General features: G+C 38.4%; 1 protein-coding gene across 11 annotated transcripts in view; it reads right to left on the reverse strand.

The window, feature by feature from the left end:
* CADPS2 (calcium dependent secretion activator 2) overlaps positions 1-17,661 on the reverse strand; it is a 574,734-nt gene that overhangs the window by 89,624 nt on the left and 467,449 nt on the right. For all 11 annotated transcript variants that reach the window (XM_060414820.1, XM_060414821.1, XM_012177054.4 and 8 more), the window contains 2 exons: positions 15,776-15,879; positions 2,001-2,157 (listed from right to left, as the gene is read on the reverse strand). In XM_060414820.1, the coding sequence (XP_060270803.1) occupies positions 2,001-2,157; positions 15,776-15,879 (261 nt within the window). The remainder of the gene's footprint in view (positions 1-2,000; positions 2,158-15,775; positions 15,880-17,661) is intronic.

Genomic DNA, 17,661 nt, shown 5'->3' on the forward strand with positions numbered 1-17,661 from the left:
TGGATAAGAGAATGAATAAGATGGCTAAAGGAATCATGATTGAAATTTTAACTGATTAATATCTAAAATATTTATTTAGCATTCATTATACATGAGCTATTGCCTTCTTTAATCCTCACCACCAATGACACTGTACATAATATTATTTCTTTATTTTATAGATAAAGAACTTACAGTTTACCAAGATTAAGCAATTGTCAAAGGTCAGGTAGCAACTAGCAGAGACAGATGTGAATCTGTTGGGCACTAAAGCCCATGTTATTAATTACTACCACATGATGCCCCAGTTACTAAAACAAAGGTTCTTACCCTGATATCCAAAATACAGATGTCCATGGGGAGTCCAATATTACACACAATTTCATATCTATGTAGATGTTTTTTCCCAATAAAAGAGCTGTAGTTTTAGCATAGACTCAAAGGGATGAATAATCAAAGGAAGGTAAGAAATGATGGACTAGAGTGATGAACAAAATCAATAGAGTAATTAAAAAAAAAGATAAAAGTCCAAAAAAAGATTTAAGTTTAAACCTAGAAATAGAGAGTAGTGATATCCTGGAAAGAGAGAAGGAAAAAGATCTGGAGTTTTCAAAGACAGCAACTGTATCACCAGTGTGACTAAGTTCCTGGGAAAGAGAGGGCAGTCATGAGCTGCAGAAAGACAAGGCAGAAGACGGGCAGCTCTTCTTGAGGCCTGGGCTACTCAAGTCATGTTGTGGGCACTGCGTTCTACTAGGCACCACACTCCAGAGCAATACTGAAAAATGGAGTGAGGTCTTTTGAGAGGAAGCTGATAAGAATGGTAATGGGCATGAAAACGCTAAGAGTTAAATGACTGGGAATAATGGCTAGAGAAAGAACATATGTAACAAAAGAAGGACATTCCACTGACCTAACAGAATAAGCCAGAACCAGAGGTTAGGAGGACACAGAGTTCAACCTGCCTTATAGTGAGAGGAATGTTCTAGAATAGGGAATTAGTGACCCCAAGACCACTACAAATGTTGAAGCAAAGGCTGTCAGTAGAAACCAAACTTAAGTTGAAGGGAAATAAAAAAAAAATTAAAATTTCTAATTGGAGTATAATTGCTTTGTAACATCCTATTAGTTTCTGCTGTACAGAAAAGTGAATCAGATAATATGTATACATATACAACCTGTCTGTTGAGCCTCCCTCCTACCCCTGTAGGTCATCACAGAGCACCAAGCTGAGCTCCTTGTGCTACAGAGCAGCTTCCCACTAGCTATCTATTTTACACTTAGTGTGTAGGTATATCAATGCTACTCTCTCAATTCTTCCCACCCTCTCCTTGCCCTCCTGTGTCCACAAGTCTGTTCTCTGTGTCTGCATCTAAGAAAATCATCATAGGAAAGGCCCACAGGAAACTATATGCTAAGAAACACCTCCAAAAATTCGGATGAAAACCTGTGTCTATACAATCTGCTGGAAGACCACGGACAAGAATCATGATACAAGTTATTACTGCATGTCTCAGTGGAGAACCTTCATATTCTCTTTAATTTCTAAATGAGAGAGAGCAAGCCATACCACAGGGTAACATTACTATCATCTGTAGAACCAAATCTGTTCTGTAAACATTAGCACACTGTGGATAAGCAGAAGCCTTGATATGGCAGGACATCTAGAATAATAAGTTTCTAGGATGTATTTCAGGGATGTTAGCATTCTCAGGTACTTTAGAAATATTGATCTTTGAAGATTTCTGATTCACAAGGTACAATGAGAAGGTCCCTGTGTTATCAGTACTCCTGAAGGCAGGAGGGTAGGCATAAGAGCAACTCTGGGGGCCAGTGGAACAATATAAGAGTGTTGCTGGTCTCCCGTGGACCCCAGCCAGATATTCCTGGGGAATGAGCAAATATGTTACCTGGGTCGATCGCTGTTGAGCGAGTGCTAGAACTCTGTATATACGCACTCACACACACAACATTCTCTCCTCTTCCTCATTTAACACACTAAAAGAAACGCAAATGCTTACCGTCATTTCTGAGGAAATTATTAAGCAGTTGGAAAAGAGGAAAACTGTCCCAGGAGTCTTGTGGTTGTGCTTCAAGCGCTGTATCCATATCTACTGTGAATAAAGCCCAAAATTTCTCTGCATGCTCTGCCAATAAATCAGGCCACCAGGCAAATGCCTGTAAACAAATAAAGAAATAATGTAAACTTGATTACTTGTTAGAAACATATACTGTAAAAATGTGATTAAAGTGAAATTGTAGAATATTATTGTAGAATATGATACCAAATATTTTAATATTTCTAGTCATAGAGAAAAAGAATTGAAATAAATACACCAAAATATTCATAGTAGTTATGAATAAAGTAAGACATACAAGGAATTTTTGTTTTACATATTTTTCAAATGTTTTAAATTAATGTATTTTTAGAAATAAAATGTCATTTTATATTTTAACTATATTAGATTTCATATTTATCAATACAAAATTTGCTTACTATTTAAATATATAACCATAAAATTATTTCACATTAAAAAAATTACATTTTACTTGTAGTACTTTTTTATGAATCAAGAGTCTAAAACCAAAACACACATTCAGAGAGAGCGATTTCCTGTTCCTCCAGTGTAAATTAGGTCCCACTAGATAGGACCTAAAAACTCTCTGCTGTTTAGATGGGTGAAAAGAATATTTACTTTTTAGGAAGTTCTCAAAAATAATGTGACCTGTCCATGGAAACTGGAAGCAGGACCACCAACCAGCCCACCTATGGATCTGACCAACCAGACTACCTAAAATATCTGGCTGGGCGGACTGGTGAGGGACTTCCCTTGCTAAAGTCAGTCTGGAGAGAAAGAAGGAAGTGACAGTTTCTTCAAATGCACAACAATAATGCAAGACTACAAGAAATATGAGGAATCTAGAAACAGGACACCAAACAAAAGAACAAAATAAAGCTCCCATAGCCAATTTCAAAGAAATGGAGACCTATAAAATTCCTAAAAAAGTTCAAAAACTGTTTTAAAGCACTTCAGTGAGCTACAAGAGAGAGAGGAAAAAACCAAACAGATAACTAAATGAAATCAGGAAAATAATTTAAGAAAAAATGAGAAGTTCAACAAAGAGAACAATAAAAAGGAACCAATTATTAATCTGGAGCTGAAGAATACAATAACCAAAAAGTTTAAAGGGTAGCTTCAACAGCAGACTTAATCAAGCAGAAGAGTGAAGCAATGAACTTGAAAACAAATAATTTGAAATTATCTAGTCAGAGGAATGAAAAAAGAAAAGAACAAAAAAGACTGAAGAAAGCCTATGATATTTGTGGTACATCTTCAAGTGAACCAATCTGATATGTATTATTAGAGTCCCAGAGACAAAAACAGACAGAAAACTTGTTTAAGGAAATAATGACTGAAAACTTTCCAAATTTGGGGAAGTGGACATACAAACTGATGAAGCCCAAAAGATCCAAGCTGGGCTGACTTATAGGGAGACATATTATAATTACAAAATGTTAAAAATTAAAGATAGAGGATTTTGAAAGCAGCAAGAGAAAAATGACTCATCATATAAAAAAATAAGGCTAATATTATCAGATTTCTCAGCAGAAACCCTGGAGGTTTGGAGGGAGTAGTAAGATATATCCAAAATGCTAAAGAAAAACTGCTAACCAAGAATACCATACACAGCAAAACAGTCCTTTAACAATGAAGGCGAGATAAAGACTTTCCCAGACTTAGCGAGTTCATCACCACTAAACCTGCCTTGTAGGAAAGTGTGAAAGAAAATTCTCCAAGTTGAAACAAAGGATGCTAAATCTAACATAAATATGTATGAAAGTATAAATATCACTTGTAAGGGTAAATATATAGACAAATAATACTGTAATGCTGGTGCATAAATAACTTTAAACTGTACTATAAAATCCAAAAGAGGCAAGTATTAAGGAAATGGCAATCCACTCCAGTACTATTGCCTGGCAAATCCCATGGACAGAGGAGCCTGGTAGGCTACAGTCCATGGGGTCGCAAAGAGCGGCTTCTCTTTCACTTTCATAACCACAAAAATTTATTAAGGGATATATATTAGTACAGAAGAGGTAAAATTTGACACCAATAACATAAAACGTATTCAGGAAGTAAAACTGCAGGGTTTTGTATGTGACTGTGAGTTAAAAGTTTAAAACAGATGGTGAAAAGATCTGAAGTTCAGCTGAAAGGTAAGTCTTATCTATCAATAATTTTAAATGTAAATGTTTGGGAACTCATGTACACCCATGGTGGATTCATGTCAATGTACGGCAAAACCAATACAGTATTGTAAAGTAAAATAAAGTAAAAATAAAAATTAAAAAAAATGTAAATGTGTTAAACTCTTCAATCAAAAGACACAGAGTGGCTGAATGGATAAAACCACAAGATACAACAATAAGATTGCTGCCTGTGAGAAACTCACTTGAAATTTAAAGACACACACAGGCTGAAATTGAAGGGGTAGAAAAAAATTATTCCATGCAAATGATAGTCAAAAGTGACCAGGAGTGGCTATACTTACATATGTTAACAATTACCACAAGGAACAAAAAAGGTCATTACCTAATGGGAAAGGGTCAATTCGCCAGAAAACTAGGATAATTATGAATATATAAGCATGCAAATGGTTGGAAAGACACCCTGGAGGACGGCATGGCAACCCACTCTAATATTCTTGCCTGAAATATCCCATGGACTGAGAAGCCTGGTGCGCTATAGTCCATAGGGTTGCAAAGACTCAAACATGACTGAGCAAATGAGCATGCATGCACACATGTGGGATATAAAAATCAACATACAAAAATCATGTGCATTCCTGTACACACTAATAACAATCTGAAAAACAAATTAGAAATTAAGAAACAACAGAGTAAGAATTCCTAGAAATAAACCTAACCAAACAGGTAAAAGATTTGTAAACTACAAATCATAAAACACTAATGAAAGAAACTAAAGCAGTTGCAAATAAATGAAAACTATCCAGTGTCATGGATTGGAAGAGTTTATATTGTTAAAATGCCCATATTTCCCCAAACAATCTACTGTTTCAACACAAAACCTATCAAAATTCCATTGAACTTTTTTTCACAGGAATAGGAAAATAAAACTCATATGGAATCACAAATGACCTCAGATAGCTAAAATAATCTTAAGAACAAAGCTGAAGACACCACAATTTCTGATATCAAAATAGGTATATTACTAAGCTGTGGTAATTAAATCAATCTTGCACCGACATCAATACAGACACCCAGACCAATGACACATAATACTGATCCCAGAAACGAACCCACACATATATGATCAACTAACCTTCTAAAAGGTTATATTCTTGAGGAATATAAAATGAGGAAAGTCCCTTCAATAAACAGTGCCAGGAAAACTGGATATTCACAAGCAAAATAATCAAGCTGGACTATTGTTTTGGACCATATACAAAAATCAACTCAAAAAGCATTAAATACTTAAACGTAAGACATGAAACTATGAAACTCCTGGGAGAAAACACAGAGAAAAAGCTTCTTAGCCTTGCCTTGGCAATGGTTTCTCAGATATGACCCCAAAAGCACAGGCAACATAAGCAAAAACAAGCAAATCATCAAACTAAAAACTTAATGAACAGCAAAGAAAACAATCAACAAGGGAATGAGAGGAAATATTTGTAGGCCATATACAGGATAAAGGGCTAAAATATATAATACACTCCTATAACTCAAAGCAAAAACAAAACAAAACAAAAAATAAATAACATGACTAAAACATGGACATAGGACCAAATGGACATTTTTCCAAAGAAGACCAACACATGGTCAACAGGTATATGAAAAGGTTCTCAACATCACTAATCATCATTTGATTTTCAAATGCAAATCAAAACCAGAATGAGATATTACTTCACACCTGTTAGAGTGGCTATTATTCACAAAAGCAAAAGATAAGTTTTTTTGAGGTTGTAGAGGAAAGAGAACCCTTGTACACTGTTGATAGAAGTATAAATTGGTGCAGCCACTATGGAAAACAGTATGAAAGTTCCTTCAAAAATTAAAACTAGAACTCTCATAGGACCCATCAATCCCATCTCTGGGTATATTTCTAAAGGAATTGAAATAAGAATCTCAAAGAGGTATTTATACTGCCACAGTCAATGAAATATTATTCACAGTAGCTAAGACACAGAGGGCATGGCAACTCACTCTGGTATTCTTGCCTGGAGAATCCCCATGGACAGAGCAGCCTGGTGGGCTACAGTCCTTAGGGTTGAAAAGAGTTGGACACAACTGAAGTGACTGAACACGCATGCAAGACACAGAAGCGAGCCATCACTTTGCTGACAAAGGTCTGTATAGTCAAAGCTATGTTTTTTCCAGTAGTTGTGCATGGATGTGAGAGTTGGACCATAAAGAAAGCTGAGCACTGAATAAATTTTACATTCAAATTGTGGTGCTGGAGAAGACTCTTTGAGAGTCCACTGGACTGCAGGGAGATGAAACCAGTCAATCCTAAAAGAAATCAATCCTGAGTATCCATTGGAAGGACTGACACTGAAGTTGAAGCTCCAATACTTTGGCCACCTGATATGAAGAGCGGACTCATCAGAAAAGCCCCTGATGCTGGGAAAGATGGAAGTCAGGAGCAGAAGAGGGTGACAGAGGATGAGATGGTTGGATGGCATCACTGACTCAATGGACATGAGTTTGAACAAACTCCAGGAGATGGTGAAGGACAGGGAAGCCTGGGGTGCTGAGGTCCATGGGGTCACAGAGAGTTGGACACGACTTAGTGACTGAACAACAATAACAAAAGCCCACAACTGAGTGACTGGAAAACAAAATATCATATGCACACACAATAAAATAATTTTCACCTTTAAAAGGCAATCGTGCCATTTGTAGCAACATGATTGAACCTGGAGAACAAGTAAAATAAGCCAGACAAAGAAGGACAAATACTTTACATAATCATACTTTATGATTTATATGAGGAATCTAAAATAGTCAATTTCATAGAAGCAGAGAGTGGAATGGTCATTTCAGAGAGCGGACTAACAGGAAAAGGTGTAAAAGGAAAGTGTGGTGGTGGTGGTGCAGAGATTCCATTTTATAAGGTGAACACATCCTAGAGGTCCACTCCCAGCACAGTACCTACAACACTGTATTGTAGACTTGACATTTTGCTTAGAAGGTATATCTTATTTTTAGTATTCTCATTATGTGCATGTGTTAGTCACTCGATTGTGTCTGACTCTTTGTGACCCCTGGCCTGTAGCCCACCAGGCTCCTCTGTCCATGGAATTCTCCAGGGAAGAATACTGGAGCGGGCTGCCATTCCCCTCTCCAGGGGATCTTCCTGATCCAGGGATCAACCCAGGTCTCCTGCATTGCAGGTAGATTCTTTACTGTTTGAGCCACCAGAGAATAATCACACAAAAAATAACGCGAGCTTTTCTGACTTTTTCTCAGTTTTGTTTTAATCTGAATTTTTCTAATTTTAGATGAATTTAACATTTCTCATATGTTTTAGGGCTCTCTTTATACTGTTTTTAGTGAAATGTCTCTCAGGTCTTCTCCCCTCCCCTTTTTAAATGTAGCTTTTGATAGCACTATAAGTTTTTAACCAAGTAACTATAAAACTATCACATGCATTTGTGTGATACAGATATTTTTGTTATTCAATTAAAAATAACCTTAGAAAAAGTTTCATCGTACTATACTCAGAGAAGTCCATATTTATTTTGAAGAACTTTCTAAGAACATGTGAGATTTGTGGTTGCAAAACTCCATTAATTTCTTCCAATATAAATTCAAATTATAATAAATTTGAATTTATTATATTAAATGCAAATATTTATTATATAATAAATATAAAATATATTATATATTTATTATATTAAATAAATTATAAAAAGAGCCAAACCATAAACCAAAAAAAGTGGATTATAAGATGTTGACATATTGAGTATTTTCTTATAAACTTTTGCCACAATAATAATGTCCAATATATTTATAAAAATATTATTGTGTAACATATTAGTAGGTGGAAACTGAAGAAAACAGTAGGTAAAGAAAAAGGGTGGTGCAGTACAAATAACGGACTCTAGTGTTAGGGACATTTTAATGGTTGACTCCATGCATATAAATTTGACTTTGCTGTTACAAATATATGAATGTAAAAATCTGTTGGAAGCCATATATTCTATGTACATCAAGCTATTGCTCTTTGAAAATATTATATTTGAATTTTTAAAATTTAAATTTCTCTTAGAATGAGTTTATGACAATAATATACATGCAAAAAAAAGTAGCAGACACAATTTCATTGTTTATATATTTTGCTTCTATCTTTTAGAGCTGTGTTAGTGACACAGATAAGAAGAATTGGATTCTTTCCTCTGACTACATCATGATAGAAATGCTAGGAAAAACGCAGTACTGCAAAGAGAAACATTTTCAAAGTCTCACTTCCAGTTCACAACCAATAGCTTTGCGAAAGGTTCAAATTAAGAAAATAACAGTCATGTTTGGTCACGATTGTCTCAAGACTCAGAAAAATTTCCAAAGCTCTTTAAAAAGTTAACTTGGAAGACAGAGCCATGATAGAGAATGGAACACAATGGAATATCATTTTCTTAAAAACAAAACACACACACACACAAAACAGCTTCAGGTTGGCAAGACTTTGCTATCAACTTGAAATTTTCTTTATGTTTTACAGATGAATATATCTTATGTTTCAAACTGTATTTCTGATAATGTTATTCCTGTTGAACATAAGACCATCTGTGATGGATACTGATTGTTCTAATGATTAGCTGAGAAAGCTTTAAGTAGCTACTGTCTTTGAAAATGAAAAACAAGGGTTGCAGGGAGGCTGTTACCTTGAGAACACAGGGTCAGTTCTACCACCTGTCTGTCCCCTTCTGCTTTTTGCCACCCCTCTGGGTGGCAGTCCTCCCACTCTGGGTTGGTAGTAAGAAGAGAGGCTGTATAATTTCCTACCTACACATTTCTTGGGGGTGGCCGAGGCTCCTCAGCATGAGGGGCACCACCAGGGAGGGGAAAACCCTTCTCAGAAACGCATTCATCTGTAGGGCACCAATCAGAAGTCTTGGCCCTAAAGCTAAGCCACTAATTAGTGTAAATGAGATAGCAGGGGCAGAAAGTAACGTTTAACTTAATTAAGAGGGAAGTGCTTTTGAACTGTGGTGTTGGAGAAGACTCTTGAGAGTCCCTTGGACTGCAAAGAGATCCAACTAGTCCATTCTGAAGGAGATCAGCCCTGGGATTTCTTTGGAGGGAATGATGCTAAAGCTGAAACTCCAGTACTTTGGCCACCTCATGCGAAGAGTTGATTCATTGGAGAAGACTCTGATGCTGGGAGGGATTGAGGGCAGGAGGAAAAGGGGATGACAGAGAATGAGATGTCTGGATGGCATCACTGACTCGACGGACGTGAGTCTGAGTGAACTCCGGGAGTTGTGATGGACAGGGAGGCCTGGTGTGCTGCGATTCATGGGGTTGCAAAGAGTCAGACACGACTAAGTGACTGAACTGAACTGAACTGAACTGAAAATAAAACTTGATTGCAGTTCTTCAGCCATACTATGTCTATCAAAATCTAACAATAAATAAATCTTGTATGGTGAGAACGATATTTGTGGCTGACAATACTCTGAAAGCCATGTTTGTTTACTTAGCGAAGTTGGAAACAGCGGCAAGCAAGACTATCTCTAAAACTGGAAGAGTACTGAGCTTTTGAACTTGGTGAGACTTGAGTGCTCATGGGCAAATCAGTTCCTGGATGGATTTCCATTTCCTCATCTGCATATTGGCAGTAATGATACTTGCCCTAGCCTCCTCCAGGGTTGTGTGGAAAAGTCAAGGGATATGAAAATCTCTTGCTGTACAAAAGTAAAAAATGAATCATTATCAGCAACACAAAAATGAGTCAAAATTCACACAAATCCTACAATGTTAGTTTTAGATGTTTTAAGAATAGTAATGTCCAACATGAGTGGAATAGTTTCTATGTGCTGTTCTAAAGACTTTTTGCACATTATTTTACTTAATCCTTTCAGGTAGATGGTACAATTATCCTTATTTTACAGGTTGCATGCTAGGTCACTTCAGTTGTGTCTGACTCTTTACACCCTATGGACTGTAGCCCACCAGGCTCCTCTGTCCATGGGTTTCTCCAGGCAAGAATACTGGACTGGGTTGCCATGCCCTTCTCCAGGGGATCTTCCCAACCCAGGGGTTTTACAGGTTAGCAAAGTCAGAGAGATTAAGGAACTTGCCCAACGTCATACAATTGGTAACAGAGGAATGATTTGAATTCAGGTCAGCTGGAGGGTAGAGACCAGGCTCTTACATATATGGCCTCTTCTTAATAAACTCTCTATATAGCACACTGCCTTTCTGTCTGTCTTTCTAGTTTCTTAATCAACTACACATTTAGAAACTGTCTATCTAGTTTCTTAATCAACTATATATATATATAGTTGATTAAGAAACTAGATAGATATATCTATCTAGATAAACTAGATAGATATATATATATCTCACACTGCCTTTCTGCTCTTCTGTTTGTCTATCTAGTTCTGCAGATCAGACCAATGTTTTTGTCCTCTGAGGATGTTCTTGCCAGAACATCTATTATAGTCTTATTTAAAAAAATTCTTTTCATATTTCTTTGGGGTCTTAGTCTTGTTATTACTTTTACCCTCAAAATGCACTAAACATTTCATATTTTACAACAATAAAAAAATGATGACTGCATAAATGAGCAAAAACAGCGCATCTGATTTTGGAACATATTATATGCTTCCTCCACACCCCAAAAAGATCGGCTTGCAATCTTGTATTTTGTGGATGATCCTAAAAGCTCTGGACACAGTTCAGTGTCTAGGGTATCATTACACGCCCCCAACATACACATACAGTAACATGATGCTGAGAGGCCATATTCTAGAAATACTGAAGCTCTCTTGAGGAGCCAGTAGAATGGATTTGAACCTTCAGGGTGACACCTAAACTTATGTCAAAGGAATCATAGTTTTCTGCAACTCAATTCATGAAAATATCTCTCTAATTGGGTTCCTAGATGAATATAAATATTGAAATAATCAAGTGAAATGAGAAGCTGAAAATACTTCAAAAGGTATGTCAAGGTAAATTGCTACTATTATTCTGTTTGTAAGTTAGTGACTAAGAAACATTTTCGGTAGGGTATTTGTGACCGTGCAGTTTCGTCTGAGAGTCCTGCTGCAGGTGGAATTCTTCCCCTAAAGCTCAGCCATATGAAAGTCACTTGCTGGTCATCTTCTTCCAAAGAGAGGAACATCTGTTGTACCACGGGCTAATCTAACGCTAAACCTAAACCCATCCTAAAAATGAAAGGTCGATTTATCTCACTGGCTATCCAGATATAAATGCTGTGTAATTAAGATGAACTCAAGTGTTGAGATGACTGCAATTACTTAGTAGTGGGTAGTAAACAGATCTTGTTTATGAATAAGTCACTGAAAAGACCAATTCTAAAGCTGAAGCTTGAATACTTTGGCTACCTGATGTGAATAGCCAACTCATTGGAAAAGACCCTGATGCTGGGAAAGACTGAGGGTGAGAGGAGAAGGGGGCCACAGAGGATGAGATGGTTGGATGGCATCACCAACTCAATGGACATGAGTTTAAGCAAACTCTAGGAGATAGTGAATGACAGGGAATCCTCGTGTACTGCAGTTCATGGAGTCACAGAGTTGGACAGGATTTAGTGACTGAACAACAATAAAGATAAGGAATAAACAAAAATAATGGGAAACATTTAAAAAAATCAAACAACCTTTCTCTTTTTGTTAGAATCTATCCAGATGCATGGGCTTCCCTAGTGGCTCAGACAATAAAGAACCCGCCTGCAATGCAGGAGACCGAGGTTCGAGCCCTAGGTTGGGACGATCCCCTTGAGAAGGGAATGGCTACCCACTCCAGCATTCTTGCTTGGAGAATGCCATGGACAGAAGAGCCTGGCAGGCTATAGTTCATGGTGTTGCAAAGAGTCAGACATGCCTGAGCGATTTTCACTCACTCACTCACATCCAGACACATAATCTGGTTCAGACACTGATGTTTACGTGAATGACCATAATCACAAGTAAGCGTGTCCGCACTGAACTCCTCTCCCTGCATTCCTCTGCTGCTGGGACAGCCTGGGATCCAGTCAGCTGGAGAGCAGGACACATCCACCATTCACAGTGAGCCAAGTGGCAAACACCAAATTACTGCCTGACATTCGCCTGGCCTACAGTGTCACCAATATGGTGGATGATATCATATTTAAAATATTTTCGGGACTTTCAATTAAGATTCTGGCGCAACAATAAGTCACAGAGTAATAACCTGAGCTGTGCTCATATCCATCACGCTGTCTCTCTCTCTGCCTCTTCCCTGGGGGATATTCCTGACCCTCTATCCCCACAGCCAAGTCCCAGGATCCACCAGGAGAGGAAGAGTCTGACAGGATTAAAGGGACAGCTCAGGCTTGCAGCATCATCTTTCTCTCTGCACTTACATCCCTGCTGTGATGCTGAGAGTCAAACCTGTCAGCAGAACTAAGACAAGATGCCCATGCCAGCCACTCTACTGAAATTAAGAAATAACAACGTGGCTCCCTGGAAAGTGTAGAGTCTGGAGTTGGCCTGACTGTGTACCTCTGGCAAGTTTTCTCACCAGGAACGTGGTGCACGTGTGTGGAGGCGTGTGCCGGGGTGAGAGCCCAAGGCTTTCCAGAAGGCATCTGAAACTTGCCGCCTTTGTCAGAGTGAGAGGCCTTAGATGGACACAGTTTGTCCAAATTTCTGGTCAGACACAGTCTCGTCCCAGGAATGTGAAAGATGGCTTTTAAAGATTTTCTGGAAAGGAGCTCAAACTATCTTTCTCAAGAGAAAACACAGAAATTCGGAAGAAAAGCCTGAGGGGAGAGGTTGAGAGGCCCTCAGAGAGAAGGGAGGACTGTCTTAGAAGCAAGCTATTGTGAAAGATCTGAAGGACGTGAAACCTGCTCAACTGGGAAACTGCTGAAGGACAGAAACAACCTCTTGGCCCTGTGAAGTGAACCAGCCCTGAGGACGGAAGGAGGAGGGAAAAAGAGAGGCGCTGACACACGGCCACTTGAAGGTGTCTCAGACAGATGTGTTAACCTCCACCTAGGGAGCTGGGCTGGGTTCTCTTTCGTGCAGTGAAGACAGTCTAGCCTGGACATCCAGCAAAATCAACATTACTGTACAGTGCCATCCATCCATCCACTCTGGAAACGAATTTGGAATCAGACTAATTCACCCCTCCCCCCAACAGAGAAAAGCCTGGATCTCTTGGTTGAAAATGGTGGGGGCAGGGTGGGGGGAAAACAGTAAATGATACAATCAAACCCCAAATGACAAAATCCTTTAGGTAAAGCTGGCCTTTTCTTTGATGACCAGCAGTAATTATGCAGGCAGTTGGTAATAAGACACATTCATGGAAACAGTACAACCAAGATTGGTCCATTTAAATACATACAGTCTTTAATTTCAGCTTCCCTGGTCGCTCAGCTGGTAAAGAATCTGCCTGCAAGGCACAAGACCCAGGTTCAATTCCTGGGTCAGAAAGATCTGCTGGAAAAGGGACAGGGTACCCACTCCAGTATTCTTGGGCTTCCCTAGTGGCTCAGCTGGTAAAGAACCTACCTGCAATTTAGGAGATCTGGGTTCAATTGATCCCCTGGAGAAGGGAATGGCTAATTCTAAGGAGAGGGATTTAGGTGGTTTTAAAACTATAACCAGAGTGGGTTCTATCTTATCTTCACATAAAAGAGTTATTCCATGCTAGAAAAATGATGAAAATTATTCTACTCACCTCTCTTCCCTGAGGAATCCCAAGAATTTGGAAGCATTGTGGAATGAAGACATGCCATAGTGTCACAAAGCATTTTAAAAAGAGGTCATTATAATACTTCTGTATTTTGACATCTAGCTCAGTGATATTTACAAGTTTTGATTATATCTGTTCAATAAAATCAACTATCTTTATAGCTTAGAAAATAAGTAATACTTACATTTTAATTGTGTTTGGATATATTGTACTTTAACAAGCATGTAGTGGTTGCAGGAAGTATTTAACATTATTTACACTTAAAAGACAGAAGAGTTATTATTTTCCTTATTAGTGTAAGAAGATTGAATGTAATTTTTGTGAAATGTAAATTACATGTACCTGTTTAGGTGAAATTGGATAGCCAATCAGAATTTTTTTTTTAATTCAAAAAGGTCTAATACTCGGATGATAATGCCTTTTAACAAAAGACAAAGATAACACATATATACATTTTTATCATATAATCATTTTCATTGTAACACAGCGGTAGTACTAGTCTAGAAAAGCTCCTCCTGGGAATTCATTTCAAATTATTGAAGCAGCTGTTTCTTCAGTTTAAAATAAAATATCCATAACAAGTTCACACATGACAGATGCAAGGTAAAAACTAGATTCCATGGTGTGAGCTAAAAGCAGATGTTTTGAATGATCATATTTATAAGCAGATACAATACATCTTAGTTATCTACAGCATGGCTTCATGAATATTCTTTTCTGAGAATTTGCCTAAAATGTACTTCCTATAGTTTCTTATATTTTGAGGACTGGGTTTCATTAAATATAAATATTCTATAAATTCTTCTGCATCTGTTCTTTTCCCTTCTTGCTCATTTCACATACTTTCTCAAGAATAAAAGGATTGCTGCTGCTGCTGCTAAGTTGCTTCAGTCGTGTCCGACTCTGTGCGACCCCACAGACGGCAGCCCACCAGGCTCCCCCGTCCGTGGGATTCTCCAGGCAAGAACACTGGAGTATTCCTTCTCCAATGCATGAAAGTAAAAAGTGAAAGCGAAGGCGCTCAGTCGTGTCCGACTCTTAGTGGCCCCATGGACTACAGCCTACCAGACTCCTCCGTCCATGGGATTTTCCAGGCAAGAGTACTGGAGTGGGGTGCCATTGCCTTCTCCAAAAGGATTGCTAGGGCACTGAAATTTATTATATTTACTTAATTTTATACATTTTCTCTACCTAATTCAAAGTCGGAAAACTCCCATTTTTACAAAAAAATAAACTCATGGCTATTAGAAAGAATGACACTTTTAAATCTCATAATAAGCAGCTTGCCTGATGAAATACTATTTTATATCTCTACTGAATGTCAATACACAATTAGAACCAGCACTTTCAAAATCTATTAAAAATGCAGGGTTAGTGAAAATTGAAAGAAAAGCTTGATGGTAAAAGTGAAACACTAGAGTTACCAATGAGGCAGTTATGAATGTCTTCTGTGTGATTTTGTTATTGTTTACGACTGCTTCTCCTTGTGCGCATCGACTCACTCACATTTCTAAACTAAAGTCATCAGGATACAGGGAGGAAAGCTGGTGAGTGATCTCGCATCATTAGATGGGGGTCATGTCCCAGCTTTGCTTCTTGCTAGTTGTACACCTTTGGCAGATCTCATAAGCTCTTCTGTGTTCCGCACAGAAAGACAGTTGTCAGGTACAGATACTAAATTATAGACATACACAATTCCTTTGTAACATATAGGAGTTATATTTCCAGGAAAAGCGCACATACTCAGATAAATGGCCAGGTGTGTATCAGAGGCTGTGGACGGGCCACATCTTCAGTGCCCTTCCCACTATCGCAAAGCATTATGCGTGGCTTTATGTGAGAGTTAAAACAAGTCATCACCTCTGCATGATGCTCTTCATTCTGCTGTAAGACTTCAATGCAGAGCTCTGCTAGATGAAGAACCTCTTCCAGCTTCCTCGCGGGAGTCGCCTGGTTCATGGTCTCTATATTAAAAACAAATCATAATCATGTTACCTTGAAAACAAAAAGCCAAGCAGATTCTAAAAGAGGTAATGATGAGACCAGGGTGTTGAAACAGAATGAGAAAGCATGTATTTGAGAAATAAGAGAGACAAGAAATACAAATGAATAATTCTTTAAAACAAAACAAACAAACAAAAAATCAGTTCACCAGATTGCAGAAAATACTTCACCCACAAAGCAATCACAGGAAATGGCAAGTGCTTTGCCATTTAACATATTAGAACTAACAGCTGCACCGGCATATTAGATGCTCAACTTCTGCAACAAACAAGTTATAATTCTCTTCAAGGCCAGAGATACAAAGAAAAGCAGATACCACAGTCTTTTCCTTCTCTCGGTATTGTATTATCAATACAATACCATTCTCACCAGATGAGTCATTCCCGGCATTAGCGAAACCCAGGCTTTTTTGCTGCTATTTAAATTTCCAGCCTGAAATGTCTAAGGTTCATGTTGATCTTAAACTGAAGAAGTACAAAGTCACCTAAAACAACTCTGACAGGCTGCAATTAACTGATTTCCTCCCTTCCAGTGGGGAAGGGTGGGGAGCCGCTCTTTAAAGCTGAAGGTTCTTTTCCTATTACAGCAAACTAGTATGAAAAGGCTAGGCCACAAAGAGATTAAGTGCAGCTACCTGGAATTCAGCAACACAGAAGGCAAAGCAGTTGATTTCAGAGAGAAAATGAACTGGCAAAAATTAGAGGCGCCCTGTGTAATGAGATTGTTTCAAAATAGAGCTTTCAATAAGGATATTAAAGATAAACATTGTCTTAGATTTCTGGACTCTCTTTGCCCATATATAGAGATTGTAGGGAAGAAAAGGAAAATATTCAGATAAAGAGCTTTTTCTGAGGAACCTAAGGAGTCTTTTTTTGGGGGGGGGGAATAATCTAGTCCCTCAGCATCTCCCTATAACCTCAGCCTTAAATGTGGAGATTTTCATTTGCTCTTAATGTGTCCCCAAGTGACATACAATGATGCAGTGAAACACAGCTTGTGGTTGGTGCTTGTTCATTAAACATTTATTATACACTCACTATAGGTTACAGTGTGATGCATGTGGGGGTTCCCATCCTCCAACCCTGGTACACATCCTCCTAAATTCCCCTGCAGGATGAAAGCCACTGGCCCTCTTGACAGGGATCAAAGAGTAGGTTGATTCTTCAGGAAAATAGTGAGCCAAACACCGCAGAGCAGAGTGTGCCTACAAGGATCTCAGCTGTGGGAAGTGGGAGGAAATATGACATGTCCTTGCTTTTAAACAGCTCAGACTCCAAAAATCACTCCTGCTAGGATCCTCAGGCATCCATTATCCAATCTTCCCTCTGTTTCATGATCACTTCAATGTCCTCACATAAAGGTGAAGTCAAGGAGGCTCATGACTTTGCACAGCAGTCTACTCTACTTGGGAACAGTTCTAGCTGTGATGATGAGGAAACGTAAGAATTTTGGAAACAGTGTCAAGCCAACAGAGGTGATGAAGGGGATGTGAGAGACAGCTGAGCGCAGGTGCATGTGGGGCAATCAGTGGGAAGATAATCAGAAACTGAGGCAAGTCCTAAAGGAGAAACCAATGACCTTGGTAAGCAAAAGAAGCGTTTCTAGAAATGACAGAGATGTGGTGCATTTCAGAGGAAGGCCAGGATGCAGCTGGCTACAAATGTTACCATTTATTGAGAACCAAGGATGTGTCAGGGGCAGCACCAGGCACTTCTCATGTGTCATCACACTAGTTTTCCTAA

Source organism: Ovis aries, chromosome 4, assembly GCF_016772045.2.
Source record: "Ovis aries strain OAR_USU_Benz2616 breed Rambouillet chromosome 4, ARS-UI_Ramb_v3.0, whole genome shotgun sequence".
In the NCBI taxonomy this organism is placed as follows: domain Eukaryota; kingdom Metazoa; phylum Chordata; class Mammalia; order Artiodactyla; family Bovidae; genus Ovis; species Ovis aries.